This window comes from Lissotriton helveticus, chromosome 8, assembly GCF_964261635.1.
Source record: "Lissotriton helveticus chromosome 8, aLisHel1.1, whole genome shotgun sequence".
In the NCBI taxonomy this organism is placed as follows: domain Eukaryota; kingdom Metazoa; phylum Chordata; class Amphibia; order Caudata; family Salamandridae; genus Lissotriton; species Lissotriton helveticus.
The window spans coordinates 312,709,151-312,736,160 of NC_136069.1; the positions used below are offsets into that span (position 1 = coordinate 312,709,151).

Sequence of the window (27,010 nt, forward strand, 5' to 3'; positions counted from 1 at the left end):
TAAATCCATCATACTTTTGCTTACTGAGACTTCGGATCAGATTTCTTAGCTGTTTTAATTTTAGCACTGTATGCATTTGTTGGCTGGGGCTCTTAGACATTACGCTTCCTTCACTGTCCAGGACCAGGAGTTCGGACCGGCAGGTACTTCCTGGCTCTCACCACTCGACAACTAGCAGCGGAGCAAATATTAGTATTTCTCAGTATGGTGCACATACATGGGGCAATAAGATTCCTCCTCTCTTGCACACAACATCTGTCTAGAGTGTGTGGGAAGTTCTCTCTTGTGCGCATGGTACCCCCGCCCGCCTCCCAGTTTCTGTCCTTGTGCGCTGTGGGCTTCATTGAAATGCGGGAGGGGGGCAGCCTGGGCTCTTTTCAGGATGCTGGTGGCTTGTGCCCTCTGCGCCTCCCCACCCCTCTCTCTTTGCCTTCCGTGATGTGTGTGGTTTTTTCTGCACGCAAATACACTCAGACAGGTCACCCATTGACTTGCAATTTTTGCAGCACGCCGCGCGATTAGACTATTAGCAGAGTGATTAAAAAAGAGACAGTTTTAGATGGATATTGGTTTCCACAAACAGCGGTGGCCAAGTGTGTGTTCCGCCCGCAGGAAGGTCTGCACTTTGAAACTCTGGACTTTTTTGCAATGGCTATTTACTGGTTTTTTATGTTGCTTTCGTGGGGCACTATGGACCCTAGTGCAAGCAGGAGGAAATGTGACCACCACCTCCGTGTGCGAGAGCAAAAAATAGTGACAATTGACGTGAGATTGGGCACTTACACCCAAGAGCCCCGGTGCCACTGCACCTGCTGTCTTAAGAACAGCTACGTACCTATTTGCTTTGTCAGTCTCGATGTACTGTATTAGGAGCTTTTCCAACATTTTAACATGGTAGTTAGTTTCACCCAGAGTGTGCTGTGTTGTCAAGCCAGAATGTGTCATCATATTGTCAAGTGTGTAGCTGCCGTGTTGTTCAGTGCAGTGTCTTTTCAGTCTAGTCTCACGCCCGCCTGTGAAGTGTGGTGCTGTTTTTCTTCACTAGTGCCACATAACATGGGGTGCAGTCTAGTGTTATGGTTTAGTGAGGGTTCTTGAGGCCTATTGTGGGTCCGTATTACTTAGTTTTGTACCACACTGTTTAGTCTGGGGCCATATTGACCAGTGTTGCGCCATCGGGGTAGCCAGAGTGGTGCCATTTTGTCTAGTGTGGTGTCATGTTGCTAAGCTGGTGTCATATCATCCATTGCTAGGCCATTGCGTTTTGTGTGGTGACGTTTTGTCTATTGTGGGGTCCTTCTCTCTAGTGTGATGCTGTACTGTTCATTGTGATGCCATGTTAGCCAAAGTTGTGCCATGTTGTTTAATATGGTGCCATCACGTTTCCCACTGTGGCTTCATACTTTCTAGTGTGATGTCCATGTTGTGTTGTGCATTGTGGCTTCATGTTTTAAGTTGTCCAAAGCAATGCTATAATGTGGATCTCTGGTGTTGACCTTGGTGGCATGCTGCCATGTTGTGTTGTTTGTCCTGTGTTGTCTTGTGTGGTATCATGTTGTCTAGTGTGATGGCATTGTATTAGGTCATGTTGTTCAGCACAGTACCATGTTGTATGTTGTCCTGTGTTGTGCTGTTGTGTAGTCCTCTGTGGAGCTGCCATGTTGTGCGCACCTTAGTACCATACTGCACAGTGTTACGTCATGTTTTCTAATATTCCATTCTGTTGATTAATGTGATGTCTTGTTGTCTTTTGTGGTGCCATGTTGTCCAGTGTAGTGCCACCATGCAGTCCAGTGTGGTAAGACCGCAGTGCCATGCTCTGGTGTCATGTTGTTCAGTGCAGTGCCACCATGCAGTCCAGTGTGGTGAGACCGCAATGCCATGCTCTGGTGTCGTGTTGTGCAGTGCCACCATGCAGTCCGGAGTGGTGTGACCACAGTGCCATACTCTGGTGTTGTGTTGTGTAGTGCCACCATGCAGTGTTGTGAGACCGAAGTGCCATGCTCTGGTATGTTGTTCAGTGCAGTGCCACCATGTAGTCTGGTGTGGTGTGACCACACTGCCATGTTTTGTGTTGTGTTGTTCAGTGCAGTTCCACTGGAGGAGGTCCATGCAGTAAGTCGTGAGGGGGTGACACCATGAGTTACCCGCACCGGGAGACACCAACCCTAGGGACGCCACTGTGATATCTCCAGGCTGTTCCTCTGAGATATCAGCAGTGCTCAGGGGAACATACTCTCAGTCTGTGCAGGTGCGTGATACAGGCCTGCTATGCCCAATCCCAGCACTTCTCTCGTGCTGGGAGTAATTGCACAAGAGAAGCGCCGGGATTGTGCGGCGAGTCTGGGAGCCTGTGCTCCTGGGGATTGTATTGTTGAGCAGAAGAGCAGCGGGGTATGGCGCGTGGCGAGGGAGCAGATCTCGGCGGCCGGCAGCAAAAGGAAAGTGTATTATATTATTATTTTTTTCCCTGCACTTACGCCTCCATCCACCTCCCCAAGTTGGAGCGGCAGCAGCGGCTGCTGCTGAATAAAAGCAAAGTAAATAAATGTTCCACTAAAGATTGAGGAAGGTTGTAATATTTAAGAGAGAGAAACCAAAGATTCAGAGCCTTTTCTCCTCATCCGATAAGTTAGGCTTGATCGTTTTGGGCAAGCAGTAAACTTAAAGAAGTTTGGCCAGTTCCACCTTCTTCCAGACTACTGGTTGAGGAAATTCTTGGTCTTTGTATCCATATTTTCACTCTGGGATGCGTCGTATAAAAAGTGCAACTTAGGTCCACTCCCACAGTCAGTCAATAGTCTTTATTCGGTCATAACAATGACCATAAAAACACAGATTTAAAATACATTATACATCATAAGATATTTCTGGATCCAAAACATTAATAAAATATCACGCTCCCACTGTCAAATACTGCTCCTGCTCCATGGCATGGACCTTGGTGCAAAGCTGTTGAGGATTCAGAAAGTTAGCTCTAGTGTTAGTCTGTTTTGGTACCATGGGGCATGCCTTAATGTAGGGCCTCAAATGTCTCTTTGAGCAAACTCCATTTTCAGTTCGTGATGGCACAACGGATATCTTCATTAATACAAAAGCACAAAAGCAAACATGGCCTTGCCATTAAGAAGTCATGTAGGGAAGAACAAGTCACCTAATAGTGCAAACCGCTTCAGCACAACAGAGTGCTAGAAAAGTTGGGGTGCTGCGTGTAGAACTCAAAGATCATCGACTAACTCTTTTTATAAGAGGTTGCACTGAAAGGAAACCACAAGGGAAACAAACACTTGTGAGCTGTTAAGACCCCCAGCACACAACCATATCCTGTGTTTTACAGCTGACTAGAACTGCATTTCTTAAACCTGGTCAGCTTTGACTTACACGGAAAGACAGCTGTGTGATGAGCCTAGTGGGCAGAGGAAACCCTTACTGCTCCAATGGTATAAGATTATTACTGAAAAAGTGCAGTGTCCACTCACACGGAGCAAACGCGGGCCCAGTCTCACGCATGTAATATGGACGGTGAGTGCGGTGTGATATTGGTATAGGCGGAGTTAAGACTGTACCTGCACTTCTGATTGTTTACTACTTTTATGAAGGAAAAACTGTGCTTCATATATATACTTCCTACGAGGAAGACAGCCCAAATTTTCAGAAAAACTTACTGTTAGACATAGGTCTACAAACATCAAGAACTTTTCTGCAAAACAATTTCCAAAAGATGAAGTCTCAAATTTCTCATTCAAATGCGATGAAGAATATTATATTACCTTTAAAGTTCTAATGTCAGAGTTCAATTCATGTAAAACTTTCATAGGATGCTTGTCTTCATACTCCTCAGAATCTAGAGTGGGCGAGATTTATGAAAATGAAAATCAATCTACAGAAATAAAGCCTTCAAACTAATTGTGCAATTAATTATAGGAGAAATTGTGGCTTCTTATGAAAAAACAGTTGCACCGTGGCTTCCTTGACATGTCTGTGCTTTTTTACTACGAAAAGGACAGATTGATGGATCGGGTCCGTCTGTGAATCACAAATGACAAAGCCCTAGGCATAAATTTACAAGAAAGTCCACAATCCCACACAGGAAAATCAACACACGAAAATACACACTGGCAAATTCACACAAGAGCAAACCATGAAGATTTATTTATTTTATTTATATCATTTATAGAGCGCCTGAATCACCCCGGATGGGGTATCTCCACGCTGAGGACGTGAAGAGGTGAGGACCAGGAGCTAGAAAAGTGATGTCTTGAGTTTTTTTCTGAAGGTCAAGTAATTAGTGCATTGTCGGATGTCTAGGGTAAGTTGGTTCCAGATATGAGGGGCTAGGTAGGAGAATGCTTTGCCTCCTAGTCTGGTTTGTTTTATACGCGGTATGGTGAGAAGACCTTTCCCTTCATAGCGAAGGGAGCGTGGAGGGGAGTGCTTGACCAGTTTATCCGACAGATATGTAGGGCCCATCTAATTAAGGACTTTGAACACCAGACAGCATATTTTAAATTGTATTCTCTTACGTATGGGAAGCCAGTGCAACTTGTGGAGAAGGGGGAGTGAAGGGGTACGAGGAGGGGCACTGGTTACAAGGTGCGCTGCTGTATTCTGTACCACTTGTAGACTATTTAATGAAGTTTCCTTGGCAGAGATCAGCAAGGCATTGCTGAAATCTAGGCGACTGAGTACCAGGGCGTGTACCAGGGTTTTGCGTGTGGAGGAAGGGAGGAAGTGGAAGACTTTGCGAAGCAGGCTGAGTGTATGGAAGCAGGCCCGTTTGGTTGCGGTTATGTGGTCATCCAGGTTTAGTTTATTATCTATTAGTACTCTGAGACTCTTGACCACAGTCTTTGAAAGAAGGGTAGGCCCTAGTTCCTTTGGCCACCAGTTGGGTGACCAGCTGGTGGTGGCGTTTTTAAATAGCATTATTTCTGTTTGGTCAGCGTTCAACTGGAGGAAGTTGCTACTCATCCAAGATGTTATTGTTTTCATGCCGTCTGAAAAGATATTACCGATGTTGGGGTGTTTTTGTCAAAGGTGAGGAGAATTTGCGTGTCGTCCGTGTAGGAAATGGGAGTAAACCCCATTTTCCTTAGAAGTGCTGATAGAGGGGCGACATAAACATTGAACAACAAGGGGCTGAGGCAGGAACCCTGAGGTACACCCTTGGATACCATTGTGGTCTTAGATTTAAATGGACCAAGGTTTACCGTTTGGGTTCTTCCCTCGAGGAAGTCCATCAGCCAATTAAGGGCTGATCTCTGAATGCCTATGGTACGTAGCCTTTCCAGTAGGATCTTGTGTGAGATAGTGTTGAATGCGGCGGACAGGTCGAGCAGTATGAGAATTACTGCTCGGCCAGCGTCCGCGTGCATTCTGATGTCGTCTATGACATTTATCAAGGCTGATTCTGTACTATACCTAGGACGGAATCCGGACTGTGATTGATCCAAGCAGTTGGTGGATTCAACGAATATGGAGAGGTGAGTGTTAATGTGCTTTTCCAACAATTTGCTATGGAGAGGGAGGAGTGAGATGGGTGTATAGTTGGTGATCACGTCAGGGGACAGTTTGGTGTTTTTCCTAATGGGCATGATCTGGGCGGCTTTCAATTCCTTTGGGACCTTACCTTCTATGATGGAGCTATTTAAGATGGAGCGCAAAAGGGCGGCCAGCTCGGCTGCGAGAGTTTTGGCTATTTTTGCTGGAATAAGGTCTTAAGGAGATCCAGAATTGGATAACAAGGATTTTGTTTCTTAGATGGTGAGCAGAGGGAATGTTTTTAAGGAGTAAGGGCTGGGTATGGTGGGGGTAGGATCAGAGATTGTAATGTGACCTGAAATTGCAGTGGAGGAAGTTATCTTATTGTAGATATTGTCAATCTTTTGTGAAAGGAAATCTGCGATATTATCGCAGAGAGACTGGCTTGGTGAATCTACTGGGTTGCAGGCTTTAGGATTGATAAGGGTGTTGAGTACTTGGAAGAGGACTTTGGGGGTGTTGTCCGTTTGTTCCAGTTGGCTGGCTATGTGATTTTTTCGGGTGATCTTTATGTTTTTGTGGTAAGAGTTTAAGGCTGTTTTATACCTTTCTTTATCTAAAGGTGCCCGTGTTTGGCGCCATTGCCACTCTATCTTTTTGCACTGGCTTTTCTCTGTCCGAAGTGTTATAGAGTACCATGGGGTCTGGGGGTGTTTCGGAGCTGCGGATGATCTCTTTGATGGAATGAGAATTTTCTATGGTAGATTTTACTGCGTCTTGAAAGACGGTTAAGCGGTCCTCTACTTTGTCAGTTGGGGTAAAATGAGGAGGGATGAAGGCATCGCCGAACAGTGTGGGTGTTAGTTTGTGCCATTGTCTGTAGTCACGTATAATAGGTGTTTTCTTAACTATGTGCTCAGGAGGACCCTGTAGACTGAATTCGATGATAGAGTGATCTGACCATGTAAGGGGACTGGTGGCTTTGTATAGTATATGTGTTGAGTTGGAGAGAACCAGGTCCAGGATGTGGCCTGCGATATGAGTGGGTGCGTTATTTATTTTTGTAAGTTCCAGTGTTGCCAGCTCGATCAGCAAGGAGGAGGCCTCAGGGTCCTTGGGGTTCCCGCTGTGGACATTGAAGTCGCCCAGTAGGAGGAATCTGTTCGATGATATCACATGAGGGGCAATCAAATTTAAGAGGAGACTGGTAAAGTCCGAAAGAGGTCCGGGGGGCGGTATACAAGTGCTCCTTTCCAGCTCAACTGTGAGTGGAGACCAATTCTAAAAATTAAGATTTCCAGTTTGTTTCTGCTAAATTGGTCTAATATAGTGGCTTTTATTGGGTCTCTGTATAGGACAACTTCCCCACCTCCTGTTTTGCACGGTCTGTCTAGTTTGAGGATGCGGTATCCGTTGGGTAAGGCCATAGCGATAGCTGGAGCGGAGGAGGCCTTCAACCATGTCTCAGTAAGGAAGCTGATATCAGGGGAGAGGAGGAGAGTAGGTCCCAGATATTTATTGCGTGTTTTGGGAGGGAATGAACATTAGCCAACAAGCAGTTCCAGCTTGCTCCTTCCTCGCCGGAATTGCACGGGTGAGATTTGTTTGGAGCGTTGGTAAGTTGTGGGGGGATGCTCTGAAAACCGCAGGATAGGCATGTCAGAGGACCTTCTATTGATGCTGTGCATTTGGCTGGGCAGGAGAGCATCGCTTTACATGAGTCGCTTTACATTTAAAAATGTTAAATTGTCACAGAAGGCAAAAAGGCAAATGGTTAACGAAATTAATTTTCAAAATAGTCAAAATACCAACAAATGTGAATTAGCATAGGCAATAGAAGCGGAGCCCTATTCTATTTAATAGCCAGACCAAACACAGTCTAGCACAAGGTAAATAAATTGTCATAGGAACTGCTCAGCATTTAAGGAAAGAGAAAATCATGAAAAACTGAAGTACAGGGTCAATAAACGTACTAACATGAAGTATGCTCTCGAAGTAAAAGCTAGCTGGTAAACATTCCAAAAACAGCATGTTAAAAAGGTTTTCAGCAGTAGAGAATCAAGACTTTTGCATGGCGTGAAGTGACATTAGTAAGTGCATTAATAAAGACAGTTGTATAAACAAATCATCATTTATAAATTAGATTAACTAAAATAAGCTCACTTCAGAAACCATCCAAAAATGATTGGTCAAAAGGAACTTTTAATCTACATACAAGTGTAAGTGATATTGCATTACTAAACAATAGCAGCTTAAACTATGAATAAGGCACAGAAAGGAAAAAGAAAGATTGAAAACATGCCCACATCAAATTTTTAAAAGCCACGCTTCTTTGAACTGTCAGTGCAACCATGCTGAAACCCCAGCAAACGAATTTCCGGCCTACTAATGCCAGCTTAAAACACATTTTAATTTACTTCTAAATTCACCCTCTCAGGTGTCACAATTCCCTCCTGCTCCCTTCTTGTCACAACCCTTTTCTGTGCTCCCTGCGCAGTCGGCTAGCACGCAGGGCTAACATTGTATTACCCCTGTGGCTCCTTATGGCACGCTATGTTACCATGACTGAAGTTCCCCATAACACGTGATACCATTGCGCTAGAGTATTTGCAAGTGTTTCCCAAAACCCGCAAATCCATTATGCTTGAATCCATGCATCTTCCCCCAGAACCTGTGAACTATTAGGTTATCTACACCCACTGTTACTAGGACCTTGGAGTGGTTTTCCATTGAATCCCTGCAAGCTTACCCTAGAAACCCATGAGCCAATGGCAAGCCTTGCTTCCACTGTTACTGTGGCCTTGATGTTGTTTTCCATTATGCACATTCACGCGAAAATGATACATTAGTTTCCAGTTATTTGGTTCTGATCATAAAGTTGCACCTTCCTTTTCTGTAAGGTAAAAGAGAGTGTACTAACACGTTTTTTCTCCAAGTTTTGAGAACTTTCCAGATGGTAATGTGCCACATGGGATCTAGCTACATCCGCAGAGCCTTCAAGTGGGTATATAAACCCTGCCCACTCCCAAACTGTGGCTTGGCCTCACTACCAGGGGAACAAGCTTCACCCTTCCCACTCATCTGACGAATCCAGCCAGAACTGAGAAGTGCTCCAGTGTCCTTCAAGTCCATCTGAACCAATGGTTCCTGTGGCTCCAGCTTCCCTGATTTATTCCTCCTCTCTCCCTCCTGCACAGGTACTCCGGACCCTTCCTGCAACTCCTCAAGATCTTCTTCAACTACAGTCAAGTGGAAGAACTTGGCTAAGTACTTGACATCAAGTTAGTGCGCATTAATTCTCCAATAGTAGTAAGCAGGACTAAGTATCCACGTTTTCAAAGACTATATACTTGTCCTCCATACCTACTCTATGGTTTACTGGGGTGCTTGTTGTAAGTTTATACTCCAGACCCGTCCTGCAAACTAGGCGCTAGAACTGTTGTCGCGCAAGAATTAAAGACTTGAACTTTGTGTTTCTCTGATGAACAGTAGTACCTAGAGAAAGCATTTCAGAGTCTGAAATATGCATGAACCTTGTACCCCAAACAGAGTTCCAAGTGTGGGAGTGCAATAAACTCCAACCTTTGTTCGAGTTTATCCCTGGGAATGCACATAACTTTAACCTGTGTTCTGAGTGCATCCTTAGGAGTGCAAGTAACTCCAACTTGTGTACCAAGTTTATCCTCGAGAGTGTAAGTAACTCCATCCTGTGTAACAAGTTTATCCTTGGGAGTGCAAGTAACTCCAATCTGTGTTTCGAGTTTGCGTCTGGGAGTGACAAACTCCAATCTGTTATTTTGGATATTCTTCTCTCATGCTGTGCTGCTAATGAAACCTGTAGTGTATGCCACTGAAGTTGATGCATGTTGATTGTATGTAGAGCTTCATGAAAAAAAGAGAGCCTGTCTGTACTCATTATGCTAACTCTCCACGGGATGGGGAGAAAACTCTAGGCTTTATTATATAACCCTCAACCAGCTGAGTTGCCCTTTTTTTTTTGTCCTCATGTCAGCATGACATCTTACAAGTCAAGGACCATTTTCTGGCGCCCTTATATCGTATGGACCCTTGCCTTTTATCATCCAAACCCTTAAAAAGGTTCTTTCATCCCGAAGGATAGACACCTCCACCATGTTCTGATATATTCATAGGACTCAGCAAGAAAAAAAATGGGAGAAGACAGGCATCTCCGCGTGGTTAGCTTGACCAATCTGCCAACACCTGCCACAGATCCCTAGTCCTTAATAGATTACCATCTATAGCTGTTCTACATGTCCACCTGGCCACTTTCAACCAGCCATCAGGGTGCGGGGTACAGAATCTGTCCAGTATTTACATATCTCTCGACTGGCCAGCAACAACAAGTAAAATAACAACCCCCTTTGTTTACTGTCAAGCCTTGTTTGCAAATCATGATTCACCCCGAAGAGCGCAAGAGTTACTGTCAATGTTAATGGTATCTTCAAGATATCATGAATGGTTGATTCCACCACCTTCCAATATTGCTCTATTTCGGGGCATGCAAAAAAATATGAATATCATTGGCTTTTGGTGTTTTACATCTTTTACAACTAGAGATCGGCTGAGATACAAACTTGGCTATTTTTTGCAGTGTCTAATACAATCTATTTACCGTAAAAAAGTGATGCCTTTTGAAATTTGCCGGTGTAACTAAAAAGTATAGTGCTTTTAGGGAGTTCTTCCAGAGTGATTGCAAGTCCTCTTCCTGGAGTGTATCCTGCCAGATAGTGTGTGGCGCTCTAATTTCCTTACCTCCACATCCTCCAGTTGCATATACCACTTGGAGATTACTTTGTACTTTGCTCTTATATCTTGAATATCATTTTCGAAGTCCCATAACGACCCTGTCTCTCGAGGTATTGTGGAGAGCTATGAAGTTAGCTGAATATATTTGAATGTAGATAAACTATTATCAGTCTTGGCTTTCAATACTTCCCAGGGGACCATTTTGCCTTCAGATAAAGTTTCACTCAACTTGATCAACCAGGCTTGCTTCAGTGGTTGCGTCAAGCCATCTTTTAGGCATTCCGGTGTCCCGGGGGAATCCCAGATCAGAGCAAATTCCGAGAAGTATCCTATATTAAGCATCCTCATCATTGTAAAACATAAATTCAAGGATGCCTTTAATACGTTTAGTCTTACTTTTTTGAAAAATTTCTGAGCTTCAAATTTATACAAAAAAGCTGTCCCGAACTAATTTGTCATTTCCCGTAATATTGAGCCCCAGGTGGTTGAGTCAGGGTCCCCTATAAGTGTTCGAAATGTTTTCAATTGGAATGCCATGCAATATATTTTAAGATCCGGCAGGGCTAGACCACCCACATGGAGCAGTCTTCTTAGCTTCTTCCATGAAAGACGTATTCCTCGAGAGGCCCAGATGAAACTAGTTATTTTCCCTTGTATTTTATTTATCATTTCTTTGGGGAATTTTAGCGGGATACTGTTTAATATGTATATGTTAATTTGGGGAGGATAGACATTTTTATCAAGTTCACCCTCCCATAGATTGTAAGCGGGAGATTTTTCCATCTAGTCAGGGCTCTGTTCATCTCTTTTGCCACTCTAGCTAAATTCCGGGCCGGGCTATCACTAAACTATATTGATCCCTAGATATTTCATCTCCTCACACCCTCTACCTTCCCAATGATCTAAATTCCAAACCATCACCTCGGTTTTAGTAGCGTTTACCGAATATCCAGAGATTTCCCTGAATTCCTTAGTTAACTGTTCCATCATTGGTATCGTTCTAGCTGGGTCAGAGGTATAAATTATAAGGTCGTCCGCGAATAGGGCTATTTTGCTACAGGAGCGTAGTGAGAGAATGGGGATTATCTGCTCATCTTTCCGCAAAAGCTGGGCTAGGGGTTCAATGTAAATATCAAAGAGGAGGGAGACAATGGACAGCCCTGCCTCGTACCTCTGGTGATCTTAAAAAACTCTGTCAAGGCTCCATTTACCAAAATCTTAGCTGTAGGCCCTTGATATAGTTTTTTTATAGCTGTAATTTAACACACATCAAAGCCCATTGATTCCAAGACCGCCTATAAAAACACCCAACAGACGCGGTCAAATGCCTTGGCGGCATCTATAGTAATTACTGCCAAGGGAAATGATCGCGTGGTTGCTAGATCAATAGTCCCGATCAAGGACAGGGTCAATTCCTGGCTCTGTCTCTTAGGAATAAAACCATTCTGGTTTACATGAATTAGTTGGGGGTGCTACCTAGGCCAATCTGCCACAATGCCAGCTTAGATTTTATAATCGACATTTAGCAGGGAGGTGGGTCGATACGAATCCGCACGCTTCGGGTCCTTTGCAGGCTTAAGAATTTGCAGGCTTAAGAATCAAAGTAATTATAGCTTCCATCCATGAAGCTGGAATTTGTTCCTCCTTCTTATATCGAATTAAACAGTACTACCATAGCTGGGGCTATTTCATCGGGCAATTGTCTTATGTAGCTCTCCTGGCAATGAGTCATGGCCTGCTGCCTTCCCGCTTTTTTTTTAAAATTCTTTTTACTAAAGAGAAAAACATAAAAGCCAATAACAGGTACCTTACATCACGGAATATACTTCAATTATACCATCATAGAATAAAATCAATGGGTCTTCCCCAGGGCAAAAACAAAGTTATGAATTGTTGCTGTCGTGCGGTCGCACTATATACAGGAGAAACGTTATTTCAGGTCAGCCAGCATCGATCATAGACCGCACCACCCCTAGGGGCCGAAGTGTAGTAAACAGGATAATTCCAAGTGGCAGGAGTGCGTAAGACAATAGAAGTAAAAGTGAAACTACGACCGCAACAAGCATGCAAGAATAATACACAATACATTCTACAGGTCAATGCGAACAGTGTCACCCCCAGGACCCGTCCACCCATCGAGCAGGATTACCCCTCAGTAAGGCACCTAGTAACAGGATATCAATAGGATAATGAACATATAAACAAACAAGGACAATACAAAACACCCCATCCCCCCCACCCTGCACCCCTGCATATGGCTTTCGCCTAACCCCAACTATCAGTGTGCCTGTCGCCCCATCTAACTAAGTCCTAAAAGTAGAAAAAAGATGGAGGAGGATATCTTCATATAGGCTCCCAGTCTCCCCTCCCCCCCGCCAGAAACAAGCAACCCCCGCGAAATAGCTAAAAAGTTAAAAGAACGTCGACAAAACAGACAGGGGAAGCCGTCAACACCGCCCAACTTCTCGTAATCATAATGGTGACAAATCCCACATCTATTGAAGCCACAATAGTAAACCCAGCCCGTCAATCTCATCCTTGGCCCTTCCGATCTTTCATGCGAACCCTTTCCATTCGAACCACCGCATTAACAGGAGAGTCAAATAGCATCAAGAGTTCAAAAAAGTTCAGTCTGGAACGAGTCAAAAGTGTTAAATCCCTGTGGGTTCCTCCAGCACTGAAGATCTCCCTCACCCGGTTTAGTTCCCAATGTCGTTTCCTTCTCGACCGTGATAAAACAGCCAGGGAGGGGGAAGATGGTATTGTGATCCGGGAACGAGCACCAACAATATCCAGGGGCGGAGAACCGACAGGTCCTCCCTCGGTCGGCAGCGATGTTAAGGATAGCAATCTTTCCGAGGCCACGGGCTCATTATTGTTTATCGGCACACTAACCAAGGACTTCAATGTTTCTTTCTGCATGGGGCCCATATCCGTTGTTAAGATGTTCACCGTGGGAATCATGGCTCACTGTAGATCTCGCAATGGAGCAGGGTCCGGTCTCATACATCTCGTCACTAGTGCATTGGCGATCATTTTGTGGACTATGATTTCCACATGTTGGTGTAGTGCCCCGATGGCGGCCAAGACGGTCTTCAGCGACGGCTCACACTCCGTCCGAACCTTACCCTCTCGATCAATTTCGAACATAGTCACTTTCCCCAGAGAGCCGGGTCTCTCCGGGGGAACCGACAAGAACGGATCGGACGGCTACAGAGGGTGACTTGTCAATTACCAGCACTCCGTTAGTCCGCTACCGCGAGCGAAGATCCCGACCCAGTGAACCCGGCGGCAGCAAACCGGGTCTCCGGGACAGAGACCTCCGCCCACATCCTTAGACGTGCTTTGTCACCACTCCTGCGATGGTATATCTACCAAGTAACCGCCATCAAAATCGGGCAGGAATAACCTCCACAGCGAGATACCAGACCCCACCAGGGTCCCACGGTCGATGTTGTTCAACTGAAACCCGGCTGGGTCAGTACTCGAGGCCCCAGCTCACGATCTGGGTTAGGCCGTATATTAAAACACGACGTATCTCCGTCATTCAAGCCGGTAAAATTCTCCGGATTTCACCATCAGACTCTGCCTTGATTCATGCACACGAAGGTTGGGCGTAAATTCAGGATATTAGACAGGATCGTCCGGCTGGAGAAGGAGGTCGGCGGAGCCGGGAGCCTACACGGCCATCTTGGTTGCTAGCGTAGCTCCTCCTCGCCTTCCCGCTTTTTAAATGTTTTATTTGCTCTCTAATTTCACCCTCGGGGATCTCAGCTTCTATTATCTTCCTGCCATCACTTGAAAGAACTGGGAGACCCACCTTATCGAGCCAATGCTTTAATGTTCCCTCCTCTGGCCTGATTTCCTCAGTGTATAATTCTGAAAAAAAGCGAGACCAGGCGAGCCTTTATCGCGTCTTCCTTATTTGAAATGTCTCCCTGGGCATTAATTATTAATTCTCAAATATGATTTTGGGACCTGTCATCCCTGGACTTCCAGGCCAACAATGCGCCTGCCTTCTCTCCATACTCAAATAGATCCATGTTACCAGTTACCCACTTCTCACGGCACTTGGCCTCTAGGTTCATCCTATAGTTTAACCTTGCCTCTTCCACCCCTTGGTGGCATGCTTCATCACAGGGTTCATCCTGTTCCGCTGCAAAACAGGGCGTTCTGCGACCTTTGGATTACATGGGAGCACTAAGTGGTATAGTCTAAATGATGAGAAAAATAGCATTGCAAATCGCGGTTTTTGTCTCTTTCCTACACACACACTAAGCACTTTACACTTTTTCCACAAAATGGCTGAAATTACAGGTCTGACTTACTCGGCTGCGGAAGTAGAGAGGCTCCTAGCATCCATATCCCCTTTTGAGGGGACTAGCAACCCACAGGTATGGACATTAAAGACTGGGATGAACTCACAATTTTGATAAACCATGATCCACAAGATTATGATGACTGAGTACCTGAGAGAGAATGCTGCACTACAAGGACTAATTGTGAGAAACATACCATTTATCTTTCAGCATGACAAAATCATTAAGAAGGATTGATCATTGATCTTGTGGCACTGCACACAGGACTGGCTGATCCCAATTAAATAAGCAGCTCGTTTATCACAGGATCTCAAAATAGAGTTTCATACAATTGACGTCAGTTTGAAGTCCTACCAATCAACCGCTAGTCTGAAGAAAAAAGACTAGAAGAACCAAATCAAACTATGAATGGGTTGGAAGTCACTCTCAAACAAACAAAATTTATCAAACTCAAGAAAGACCCCAAACCATTCACGGATGAACAGGTGTGCCCATACATAAGAGACAATTATGTCATCTCTGGGAGGAATTTAGGCAACACAGATAGCGACTCAACCAAAACTAGATCAAATAGATCCTATTTCAGCTCAAGCAACAGTGGGGATTACCGAGAAAGAAAGGGCAACAGAAGGGGAACATAGTTCAGAAATGGACATGGCAGAGGATGGGGTCCATACTACAGCCCTCCAATGTATCTGCGGCATCCCTTTTTCAGCAAAGGAACCTTTCAAGTGGCGCTTACCCACCATACTAATACAATCAACGAAGACCTTTTTCATGGGCAGGTGAAAGCCGCTCAAGAGGCAGAACGAAAAGAAAGACCCAGGTCCAATAGGCCCCCACAGGGAAACAAACAGGGATGACAACCATGAGCTCTCGTGTTGAGACGAAACTTGTTGGCTGGGCTGCTGTTTGATATTATAAAGAATAAAGAAACATTTGTTTGAAAATCTTATCATGGCTCCTGCTTCAAATTGGACCTTTTGAGTACATCAATTTTGTGTGAAAACAATTTGAAAAGACTTTGCACTAAATCAAATTCTTAGATCTTGAATGAACAATCATTGGACTCCTTAAGCACTCTCTTCTTGCATGGGTTCTCTTTCTGTATATCATGGTCTGAGCAGTAGGGCCATTAGAGGGTTGAGTGTTAACTTGAGTAGAGTATATGTAAGATACTAACACCTGTGTGGTCACATTAGAGCCAATATTGCTATTCTTGGAGACAATTGCGAAGCCAGAGAGTTTATCATAAGGATTAAACTCTGGGACTTTTTTGAAGGAATACCTCAAGGAGAGAACACACAAGGAAACACAGGACTACGAGTGAAGTCAACTGTTACACCCCCTTCCAAGGCAGTCCCAGTTGAAATACTTGCATTTGAGAAAGCAGTCCTGAAGGATATAGGATAAATAAATCCCAGCCTCCTAAAGACTTTTCACACCACCACCAATAAGGAGAAATCGGCCATTAAAGAGCTGGCTAATGACGACCATAGTGATTGAACCAGCAGACAAAGGGGGAGCCCTTGTCAATCAATCCACAGAGGCATACCAAAAAGAATGCCACCTGCTTTTCACGGATGAGAGAAACTATGAACATCTCCAGACTGACCCAATCAAACTCCTGAGAACAAGGATCGCCAGAATGACCAAAAAAGCTTTGGCCAACAAACTGATATCACAAAAAGAAGGTGAATTCCCAACCAATAAAACCCTAACTACACCATACTTCTGGACCATTCCTAACATTCATAAGAACCCGGAGAACTAGCCAGGACGCTCAAAAGTATCATGGACAGGTTTAATTCTGGAACCTTTATTAAGGTTTGCTGACGCTTTTTTCCAGACCCACTGTCCAGAACAACAGCACATACCTCAAAGACAGCAAAGACGTGTTAAGTCTCTTTAGAGACACCACTTTTGACTCAGGAACCAATGTTCTTCTGGGCCTAGATATTGACAGTCTTTATACAAGCCCCTCAAAATAATTTAGGAAGTCCTATTTAAAGTGGACTGGGAATACCATCCCCCCAGAAATGTTGTCATGGAGTGCTGTAAGTGGGCCCTGCCCAACACTTTATTGAGTTTGAAGGTACCCAGTTTCTGCAGAAGCAAAGGACCAGCATGGGCAGCACCTTTGTGCTGATAATTGCCGGTCTATACATCCATCATCTGGAAACACACAAGATTTTAAGCCCTTTTAATCTCTACCTAAAATATATAATATAATGGAAGAGATATACTGATGATGTGTTGGTTATCTGGAAGAAGAACAACCTGACAGTTAAACACATTTTTAGCTTGCTGAACACACAAAACAAATTTTTGAAATTTACATACACTGTAAGAGTCAAGGAACTAGTATGCCTTGATCTCACTAGAACAGCTGATCAGGACACCCGCAGAACCAGAAACCAAAGGCAAAAAACTGCTTACTACTTTATGACCGCTTCTATCCGCACCATTTAAAAAATAATCTTCCTTTTGGTCAGTTTTTAAGACTGAGGAGGAACTGTTCAGATAAAGGATTACAAGCAGGCCATTTGGCAAATGAACTGGAGGCCAGAAAATACCCCCAAAGAATAGTTGCATAGGCTACGAAACGGGCAAGCAACAACAATAGAGGCCTTATTAGACCAAGCCCCACTAAAAGAGAAAGGAAACAGGCCCATCTGCATCACCACTTTTAATATAGCCTCGGACAAAGTGGGTAAAATTATAAACAAGCATTGGCGTATTTTAAACAGTGGCTCCCTTCATTTTCCTAAACCCATGTTCTCTCGTAGAAGAGTACAAAGTCTGAGAAACGTACTACAGAAAACAGACTCACACAATGCACACTACCCCTGTGGTGGCTGCAGTGTGTCACCTGACAAAAGGTACCAAATCAGTATCCTTTAACACCACCACCACATGGAAACTGAGGAATTTTACAAACTGCAACACATAAAGAGTGGTAAATCTAATCACCTGTACGTGTAACCTACATTACGTGGGTATGACAACCCGTAAGGTAAAAACAAGAATAAGCGAACACAGAAGCAACCTTAGGTGTGGACGGGCAACAACAAAAGTGTCAACTCACTATATTGAGAAGAAACATACAGTACACAATTACCAATGGGGGGTTTTAGAGCACCTACACGACAGAGTGAATTACGAATCCAGACTTTTTCAAAAAGAACAACGCAGGGTGTTTAAACACAAGACGCACGCTGAGGGCCTGAAGGAGAATATCCCTTGGGGTCAATTTATGGTATAATTCTGATTACTTTAGATGATACCATTTTGTATAAGTCTTTCTGACCACTACATTAAAATAGTGTTTTGCTGTTATGTAAACACCCACTTACAACAAAGAGGACAACTGCAGTTCCTGGCTAGACTAAAATTATGAACTCTACGTAGAAGATAAAGAGCATGAGTATATGTAGATATTCACCCACCTTTTTATGTCTTTTTAACTTCTCTCACAGCAGCTTAATCCATACAGGGATACATCGGCTTTTTCAGCTTCAGAGCGATTTCTTATATACTCAGCCGAGCCATCACCCGATAGCATGAGTGAAACCAGGAAGTGGTTCCACTCAGGGCCATCATCTTAGAAAGAAAGCGATCTAGTTTTTCTGAGACAATATGCGGTGCATCGAGGACTCACTGCCTTCATTGACACCAAGTATTTTGCCAACACACAATGATAAGACGGGTAATATTTGGGGCTGGTGCATTTTTGTCCTTAGGTAATTGGCCGACGGAACGCTTTGGAGTTGCAAGAACAGCACAGCCATTTTGGATACCAAGAAAACATTTCTTTGTCAAGTTGAGCCCTTTTGTATGATCGCGACTTGATGGGCATGATTTCTTTATCCCGCAGAGTGCGACTACAAGCCCACCTTGATCACTGGTGAAACCATGAAGCAACTTTTTGCCTAATGAGTATATGTAGTGTTTTGTACAACATTTATTTTTATGTGTGTTGTGTTATATGTTGTATGTCAAAAGTAACACTGCTTTATTAGATGTGTTCACCTCAATCATAGTCATGTAATAGCTCACAGGATTAGACACAACAAGGTGGTGTTTTGAATATATAAAATGAGTTTATACAGTGCATTTTTCAAGTGAATTATTAATATGTTGTATCTCTATGTTCCGCCAACTCTTGCAGGCTAACCCTTTCATGATTATATTTTACAGATTACCAAGCAGTGATAACCAAGTAGATGCAGTCAATTTCTTATTTGAAGCATGCAGAGTGCATGCAGTCCTTTTGCACCAACACAATTTTAGGAGTGGAATTGGGTAATTAGATCATTGGTACTGAAGAAAAGTCAAGAGCATTGGCTTGAAACAGGTAGACCACTAGAAGGCAAGGAACATTATAACCTATATTTCCCAACTCTCACCCTGTTTGTTAACCATATACCCGGAGAAAGTATTAAATAGTATGTTTGACCTACCACGCAGGTCTTTTTAACCTCTACCCTGACCTCTCCTATTCCTATTTTTTCCATCATTTAGAGTAATCTGAAGCTCGCAGCACGCCCCGTTTCGCAGCAGAATGTGATGAACCCTATGATGAAGCATGCCACCAACGGGCAACCCTGGTAGGTGAGGGGTATATTAGAAAACCAAGAGGGCTAGCATAATAAGTATGGACGTGCTCCCTATTTTTCTGACCCAGGCTCTGCCCAAGGACACCCTGAGTATTTTAGATTTGGCAAAGGCTTTAGGGGATGTACCGCCCAAAAAGTTCAGTCCTTGCAACAGGAAATTCAGTCGCTTAAGGACGAACTGGTCCGATGTCACCCTCGCCATGGTCATTTGAGGTGGGGACTAGGGAGGTTCCCAATAGCACATGTCCCGTTCTACAACCCCCATACTTTAGTGATTTGGAAATCTAACAAGCACCTCCACTATCGGAAAGGCTAATCCTGTTCATGTCACAGTAACTACTCCGGTCCCAGTGCCCTTGGCCCCGCCCAAACGATTTGTTGGGAACAGTCACAATTTTGATGCATCCTAGAGTCCCTGCCCGTTGCAACTTCTTTGTAAACCAGAAGCCTTTACCTCTGATCCTGCTAGAATAGCTTTTATCATATCCCATCTCAGAGGTACAGCTGCTATTGGGCTAAACCATTTATTGAAAATAATGACCTGGTTTTACAGGATTTTAGAAAGTTTAAAGAGGCAACACGTTGTCTTTTTGCTATGCACACTTTTGTCCAGACCAGTGATAATGAGTTGCTAAAACTCCGCCGGGGCAGTAAGGACCTCCTTACGTACATTACTGCCTTCTGTGACCTGCCTACGGAAACCCAGTGGCCAGAGGAAAATAGGACTTCCCTCTTTTACAGATGGTTACAGGATGACTTTAAGGATTCCCTAGCGCATATTGTAGATTCACCCGCAGTTTGTTCAAAGTACCTTGACTTAGTTGTCAGGCTTGACCACAGTTTAATAGAACTCCCCTGAGAGGAACCCCTTACTGCTAGCTGTGCGGTCTAAGTAGAAAGAGACAGTCTAAAAAAAGCACAATACAGAACCCATGCAGATTGGGGGTTGCGCGGTCCTCTGACCACTGAGGAAAATAAGAACATAGAAAGAAATTTAAAATGTTTGTATCGCAGTAAAGCGGGACATTTTGCATGAGAATGCTCTGCCAAACCGAAAGAAATTCAGAAGGCTAGCACCTTGACTTCTGACAGAGTTAAAAAGGTTAGAGTGCCCAACTGACATAGGGAGGTCACTTAGTCAGGTGTGGTTTTTGAACTGACCCCCGTTTATCTTGCAAATACCTAACATAAGGTTCCACGACATTTAATAATACCAGTTACCCTAGTCATTGCACCCTAACACAGGCAGGCTTTAACCATGCTCTTAGATTCTGAGGCCACAGGAAACGCTTTAGATGTCGTCTTGGCCAGTTCCTTTCATATCCCATGGGTTAGAAAAAGTGAACCAGAGACTGTTGAAGCCATAGATGGCTCCGAGCTCTCTTCTGGGATGATTGTATACCAAATAACTCCCCTGTTCTTAGTATGTGAGAAAGGACATACTGAAACCTTGCCCTTTGATCTCATTGACACACATACCTTTGGTGCTATTTTAGGAATCCCTTGGCTTCAGCTGCGCAATCCTGCTATTGACTGGTCCCTTAATCGTGTTACCATGGGATCCCGTTACTATCAAACTTATTGCTATATAACACTCAGAAATGTCAATCAGTATTGACTTGTGTAGCCCCTAAACCAGAACCTCTGACCCTGCTTGCCGTAGAATACTAGGACTTTCAAGACGTCTCTGACAAAAAAGGATACACAACTACCTACTCGTAGGGATACTGGTTTGTCGCATAGACTTGATTCCAGAAGCAACACTTCCCTGCTGTCATGATTAAGCTCGCATGGAGTCTGTTACAGAACGTTCGCTTTTTGCCAAATTGAATCGAACCACTTACTCAACCCTTTGAGTGGGTCCAGTAAATAAACAATGCCTTTGAGCCATTCAGTAGGCGTGCACATGCTTGGCGATATGCATGCGCACCTCATCACACATGCATAAATCATCATCCAGGTGTGTGTGTGCGCGCCTAGGGAATGATGCAGCCGTCAACAAAAGCCACATCATTGTTCTTTTTTTGCCAATGCTACACATTGACAAAAAACATTTTGCTTTTTACTGATGTTGCACAGCATTGGAAAAGCCAATAGGTCCCAAAGTGAGACCTATTGGCTCTGCCAACGCTTGCTTTGTTTTGCGTTTTTTATCTTTGTTGATAAACAAATACTGCAGTGACAACAAGAGCTTTCCAGAGGTTAGCGTGTGCGGAATTTCAATTTCCATGATTATCTAGACAATTTCAGCTTTTACAACAAAGCGAAAGATCGAAGAAGCAGAAAGCCATAGATACTTTTTGTCCTGCTCCAAAGTGATCCTGATGTATGCTGAAAGTCTGCAATGTGGTACAAGTCTGTCCATAGACTCAATATTTCAGTTTGACAGAGAATATAGGGTATAATTTACTACTCACAATAAAATAGGCATATAGAAATAAACCTTCTAAAAGCACTCCAGTCTATGGGAATCGTGGGACCAGCTTTTGAGTGGATCAAAAACTTCCTCACCAACAGGAATTTTCAGGTCTTTTCTCCATCAGCTTGTTTAAGACCTATGCATCTAATCCTGGAGCGCCTCATGGATCGATACTTATCCCCATGCTATTAAATCTTTACGTCAGCTCTTTAGCTTGCATCGCGGAAGAGGCTGGGTTGTCAATCTTCTCTTACGCAGATGACACCCAGCTTCTCTTTTCACTATCCACCAAGGTCTGATATCCTTCGGGATCAAGTTTACGCTGTATACAACTTTATAAATAAATAAATAAAGGACAAATCCAGTGTTTCTTCCCTTCAGCTAGGGCTGTATAAAATCGCTAACTAGATGCATACGAACTGGTTAAAGCTAAACGGAGGAAAGACAGAGGTTTTGATCCTGGGGAGGGATAAAGATCTCTGGGGCCCGCACCACTGGCCGCCTGAAATGGGTGAACTTCCTAAACCAGTACAAACTGTACGTAATTTGGGCATAGTGATTGATGATCAGCTGACGATGAAACAACAAGTAGGGAAGACCATTTCTATTTGCTTCACTATTCTCAAATGGCTCTGCAAGATATTATGGATGATGCCTGAATCTTCACAGAGAACAGTCATCCAGGCCCTAATCATGTCTAGGCTTGATTATGGCAACGTCCTTTATCTAGGAGCAAACAGGGAGTTAGTACACAAACTGCAGGTGGTGCAGAACTCTGCGGCCAGGCTACTTTGCCAGGTACCGAAAACCTCCTCCATCACAGGCACTTTGCGTGATCTCCATTGGCTCAGGATTGAGCAACGGATGAAATGTAAACCTTATGCAATATGTATAAGATTAAGCTGGGCACTGCACCCCACCCCACTACTTATGCTCCCTAGCTCAGACATATCTTCCGTCCCGTCTACTTCGCTCTGCATCCCAAGCTTACTTTACAGTCCATGGGTGGACACTCCTTCTCGTACCTGGCCCAATGTTGTGGAATTCTCTACCTTCCCAAGAAACTTGCCACAAAAGCTTTCGCAAAGGCCTCAAGACCTGGTTTTTCAACCAGTAACAAGCTTGTCCGTTTTGCCTGCATTATGTCCTGTGCGCCGGGAAACATCCGGGTAGCTGTGCGCCATATAAATTTAATTTAATAATAATAATAATTAATATGAAACCAAGGTAACTCCTCAGATGGCATTTAGGTCAGAGGTACAGTACAGTACTGCTCTTAACTAGGCCTTTAAAAAAAAATCTAAACAAACTGCATAAAAGTACAACAAATCATGAGATTATACATGCACCTCAAAACGACAATACACATGCACACACACTCTGACATCAACAAGTAATAATGTCTTGTAAGACAGGCTCAATCTTTCTCCCCACTTTGTTCCAACAACTCATGTGTTTTCTAGCTCTCTCCCTCGTGTGCTGCTTCCCTTTCCTAAACACCTGACCCCTGGGCACACCAGATTGACTCCCACTCACTGGTGTCCATACCCCTACTATGAAATTTGCTAACAGCAAACTGGGTCTACGACCAAGATAAATAACTTATGATCAAGGGAAGTACATGATGTATACTGGTTGAGGACGCCTTAGCCAATACAATCATCCCTCAACTTATCAGCAATTTTAAGCTTTTTATTTACCTTACAGCTCAAGATCCAGGTGGGAAGTAACGATATGCCTCAGTGATAACAGTTGACTAACGGTAGGTGTCGCAGTAATGAAGTAAAAGTGATGGCAGGTCAAAATAATGTAACCGAAAAACGGCTATGCTACTAGAATGGATTATATCTTTAGGGATGACAAGGACATTGCTGTTCTTGGTTTCCATGCAGCGGCTCATCAAGTGGACGAATGGATCCAGTTATTGGGTTGGAACAGGTGACTTCAGGTGAGATGTCAGTTACGTGTGTCTGTCAGACTCTGGTCTGGTCTGGTCTGGTCTGGACTGTAAGGGAGCTCTCTGTTACTTTGGCTGGCTGCACTAAAGATGTGTTTCAGTCAACTCAAGGTGTTGTAGACAAAAATGAAATTTGAAATGTGTCTTGAGCAATGAGTGGGCTGCATCAATTAATTCAGCAGCTTATCGTCACCATATGGTGTCTGAGCCAGGTGGAAAAAAGACTAAAACAAAGAAAGAACATACAAATCAGCCTTTGGAAAATCAGTTACCAGTTGGAATGGGTCACTAATTGTGGCAGATTCATGTAACCTCCGGATAAGGGTGCAAATGATAACACCGAACAGCAGAATAACACAGAAGTGGAATAAGGCAAGGTCACAAATATCGCAGTCTGCCACCACTCAGCCTCTCTTCAATGCATGCAGCTGAGGCTAGAGAAAAACCCCTTTCTAGGGTGACAATAGGACAGTTTTTTACACTGTACGTTTCCTGGTTGCCAATAGGCCTGTCTGACCTCAGTAATTTGCCACTGGTGCAGAAACTTAAGTGGATATGTGGAAAGAATTGCAACATACATAAGCATGGTTTAACCTGTGGTGAGAGTAGAGAGAGGAGAAAAAGCGAATATATTTGGAAACTTGGTAACACGGTTATAGCCGAGCCAACAGAAGGATGATTTATAAAGTCTCGGCATCACTATTCTGTATAGAACTCACCAGTGCAAAGAAGTTTCCCAGTCTGCCAGAGAGCTAATATCGGTTTAAGATAAAGAAGGTCTTGCTTAGTGCTTTCAATGGGCACAACAGTCAAAAGGCTTAAGAAGGGACAAGGAAGCGAGATGGAAGATGTTGGAGGAGAGAAACAGCAATGGTGAGAGTCCAGCACTTATCATTTAAAGCGGTCTGTATAGCATAAAATGCTTTAGTTAAATAGAGTCCGCAGGGATCCCATCGTATCCTATCAATCAATCAATCAATCAGAGCATTTGTATAGCGCACTAATCACCCGGAGGGTCTCAAGGCGCTGGGGGGGGGGGGTCCGCTACTGCTCGAATAGCCAGGTCTTGAGCTGCTTCCTGAAGGCGAGGTGGTCCTGGGTCAGGCGGAGGTGGGTCGGCAGGGAGTTCCAAGTCTTGGCGGCCAGGTAGGAGAAGGACCTTCCTCCTGTGGTGGCTCTTCGGATGCGGGGGACGGCGGCGAGGGCGTGGCTGGTCGATCGAAGCTGGCGCGTGGGAGCGTAGAAGTTGAGGCGGCTGTTGAGGTATCCTGGTCCTTGGTTGTGTAGGGCTTTGTGTGCGTGGGTGAGGAGCCGGAAGGTGATTCTCTTGTTGACTGGGAGCCAGTGCAGGTCTCTCAGGTGTCCGGAGATGTGGCTTCGGCGGGGGATGTCCAGGATGAGTCGTGCTGAGGTGTTCTGGATCCGCTGGAGTCTCTTCTGGAGTTTGGCGGTGGTTCCAGCGTAGAGGGAGTTGCCGTAGTCCAGACGGCTGGTAACGAGGGCCTGGGTGACCGTCTTCCTGGTCTCGGTGGGGATCCATCGGAAGATCTTGCGTAGCATTCGCAGGATGTGGAAGCACGACGAGGAGACGGCGTTGACTTGTCTGGTCATGGAGAGGGAGGAGTCCAGGATGAAGCCCAGGTTGCGTGCGTGGTCAGTTGGTTTGGGTGCACTGCCCAGGGCGGGGGGCCACCAGGAGTCGTCCCAGGCGGAGGGTGAGGATCCCAGAATGAGGACTTCCGTCTTGTCTGAGTTCAGTTTCAGGCGGCTGTTCGACATCCATTTGGCTACTTCTGTCATCCCTTCGTGCAGGTTGGCTCTGGCGGTGGCGGGGTCGTTAGTGAGGGAGAGGATCAGCTGGGTGTCGTCGGCGTAGGAGATGATGTTCAGGTTGTGCTGGCGTGCGATGGCTGCGAGGGGGCTCATGTAGACGTTGAAGAGAGTTGGGCTGAGCGAGGAGCCTTGAGGAACGCCGCAGATGACTTCGGTGGCCTCGGATCTGAACGGGGGGAGGCGGACTCTCTGTGTCCTTCCGGTGAGGAAGGAGGTGATCCACTCCAGTGCCTTCTCCTGGATTCCGACGTTGCTGAGGCGCTGCACTAGGGTGCGGTGGCAGACAGTGTCGAAGGCCGCGGAGAGGTCCAGGAGGATGAGGGCCGCTGTTTCTCCGTTGTCGAGCAGGGCTCGGATGTCGTCTGTGGCTGCGATCAGGGCGGTCTCGGTGCTGTGGTTGGCCCGGAAGCCAGACTGCGAGAGGTCGAGGGATCCGTTCGTCTCGAGGAAGGCGGCCAGTTGCTTGTTGACGGTCTTCTCGATGACTTTGGCCGGAAACGGGAGCAGCGAGATGGGGCGGTAGTTCTTGAGGTCGGTGGGGTCTGCTGATGGTTTCTTGAGTAGAGCGCTGAGTTCGGCGTGCTTCCAGCTCTCCGGGAAGGTGGCGATGTCGAAGGAGGTGTTGATGATGTCCCGCAGGTGGGGTGCGATGACAGCGTCGGCCTTGTTGAAGACGTGGTGAGGGCAGGGGTCTGTCGGAGATCCGGAGTGGATGGAGTTCATCGTGCGGATGGTGTCTTCGGTGCTGATCGGGGTCCAGGCGCGGAGGGTGGTGGTGGGGGGCGGTGGTTCGGTCGTGGCGTGCGTTGGTTGAGTGCTGAAGCTGTTGTGTATGTCCGCGATCTTGTTGTGGAAGTAGGAGGCGAGGGAGTTGCAGAGGTCTTGCGAAGGGGTGATGTCGTTGTTTCCAGCGTTGGGGTTGGAGAGCTCTTTCACGATGTTGAAGAGTTCCTTGCTGTTGTGTGCGTTGTTGTCCAGTCGTTCCTTGAATGCGGTTTTCTTGGTGGCGCGGATCAGCTGGTGGTGTTTTCGGGTGGCGAGCTTGAGGGCAGTCATGTTGTCTGGTGTTGGGTCTGTGCGCCAGGTTTTCTCGAGGGCTCTGCAGTTCTTCTTGGAGCTCTTGAGTTCGTCGTTAAACCATGGGGCTTTCTTGCTGCCGGGTCTGCTCGGCGGGGTCTTCAGCGGGGCGAGTTCGTCTGCGCAGTCGCTGATCCATTTCGTGAGGTTGGTGGCTGCTTGACTGGGGTTCGTTGTGCTGGTGGGAGGGTTCTTGCTCAAGGACGTAGTGAGCTGGTCTGCCGTGATCTTGTTCCAGCTTCTGCGGGGAGCCTGTTGCTGGTGATGGTGGAGCGTGGTCCTTCTGAAGCTGAAGTGGACGCAGCTGTGGTCCGTCCATTGGAGTCCCGTGGTGTGGCTGAAGGCGATGTCCTTGCTGGAGGAGAAGACGGGGTCGAGAGTGTGTCCGGCGTAGTGGGTGGGGGTGGTCACCAGCTGCTTGAGTCCCAGGTTTGCGAGGTTTTCCAGCAGGGTGGTGGTGTTGCGGTCGTCGTTGTTCTCCAGGTGGAAGTTGAGGTCCCCGAGGAGGATGTAGTCGGCTGAGGGGAGGGCGAGCGGG

General features: G+C 45.4%; 1 protein-coding gene across 3 annotated transcripts in view; it reads right to left on the reverse strand.

Moving 5' to 3' along the window:
* Positions 1 to 27,010, reverse strand: part of SKA3 (spindle and kinetochore associated complex subunit 3) — a 574,705-nt gene that overhangs the window by 476,513 nt on the left and 71,182 nt on the right. For all 3 annotated transcript variants that reach the window (XM_078657087.1, XM_078657088.1, XM_078657086.1), the window contains exon 3: positions 3,771 to 3,844. In XM_078657087.1, the coding sequence (XP_078513213.1) occupies positions 3,771 to 3,844 (74 nt within the window). The remainder of the gene's footprint in view (positions 1 to 3,770; positions 3,845 to 27,010) is intronic.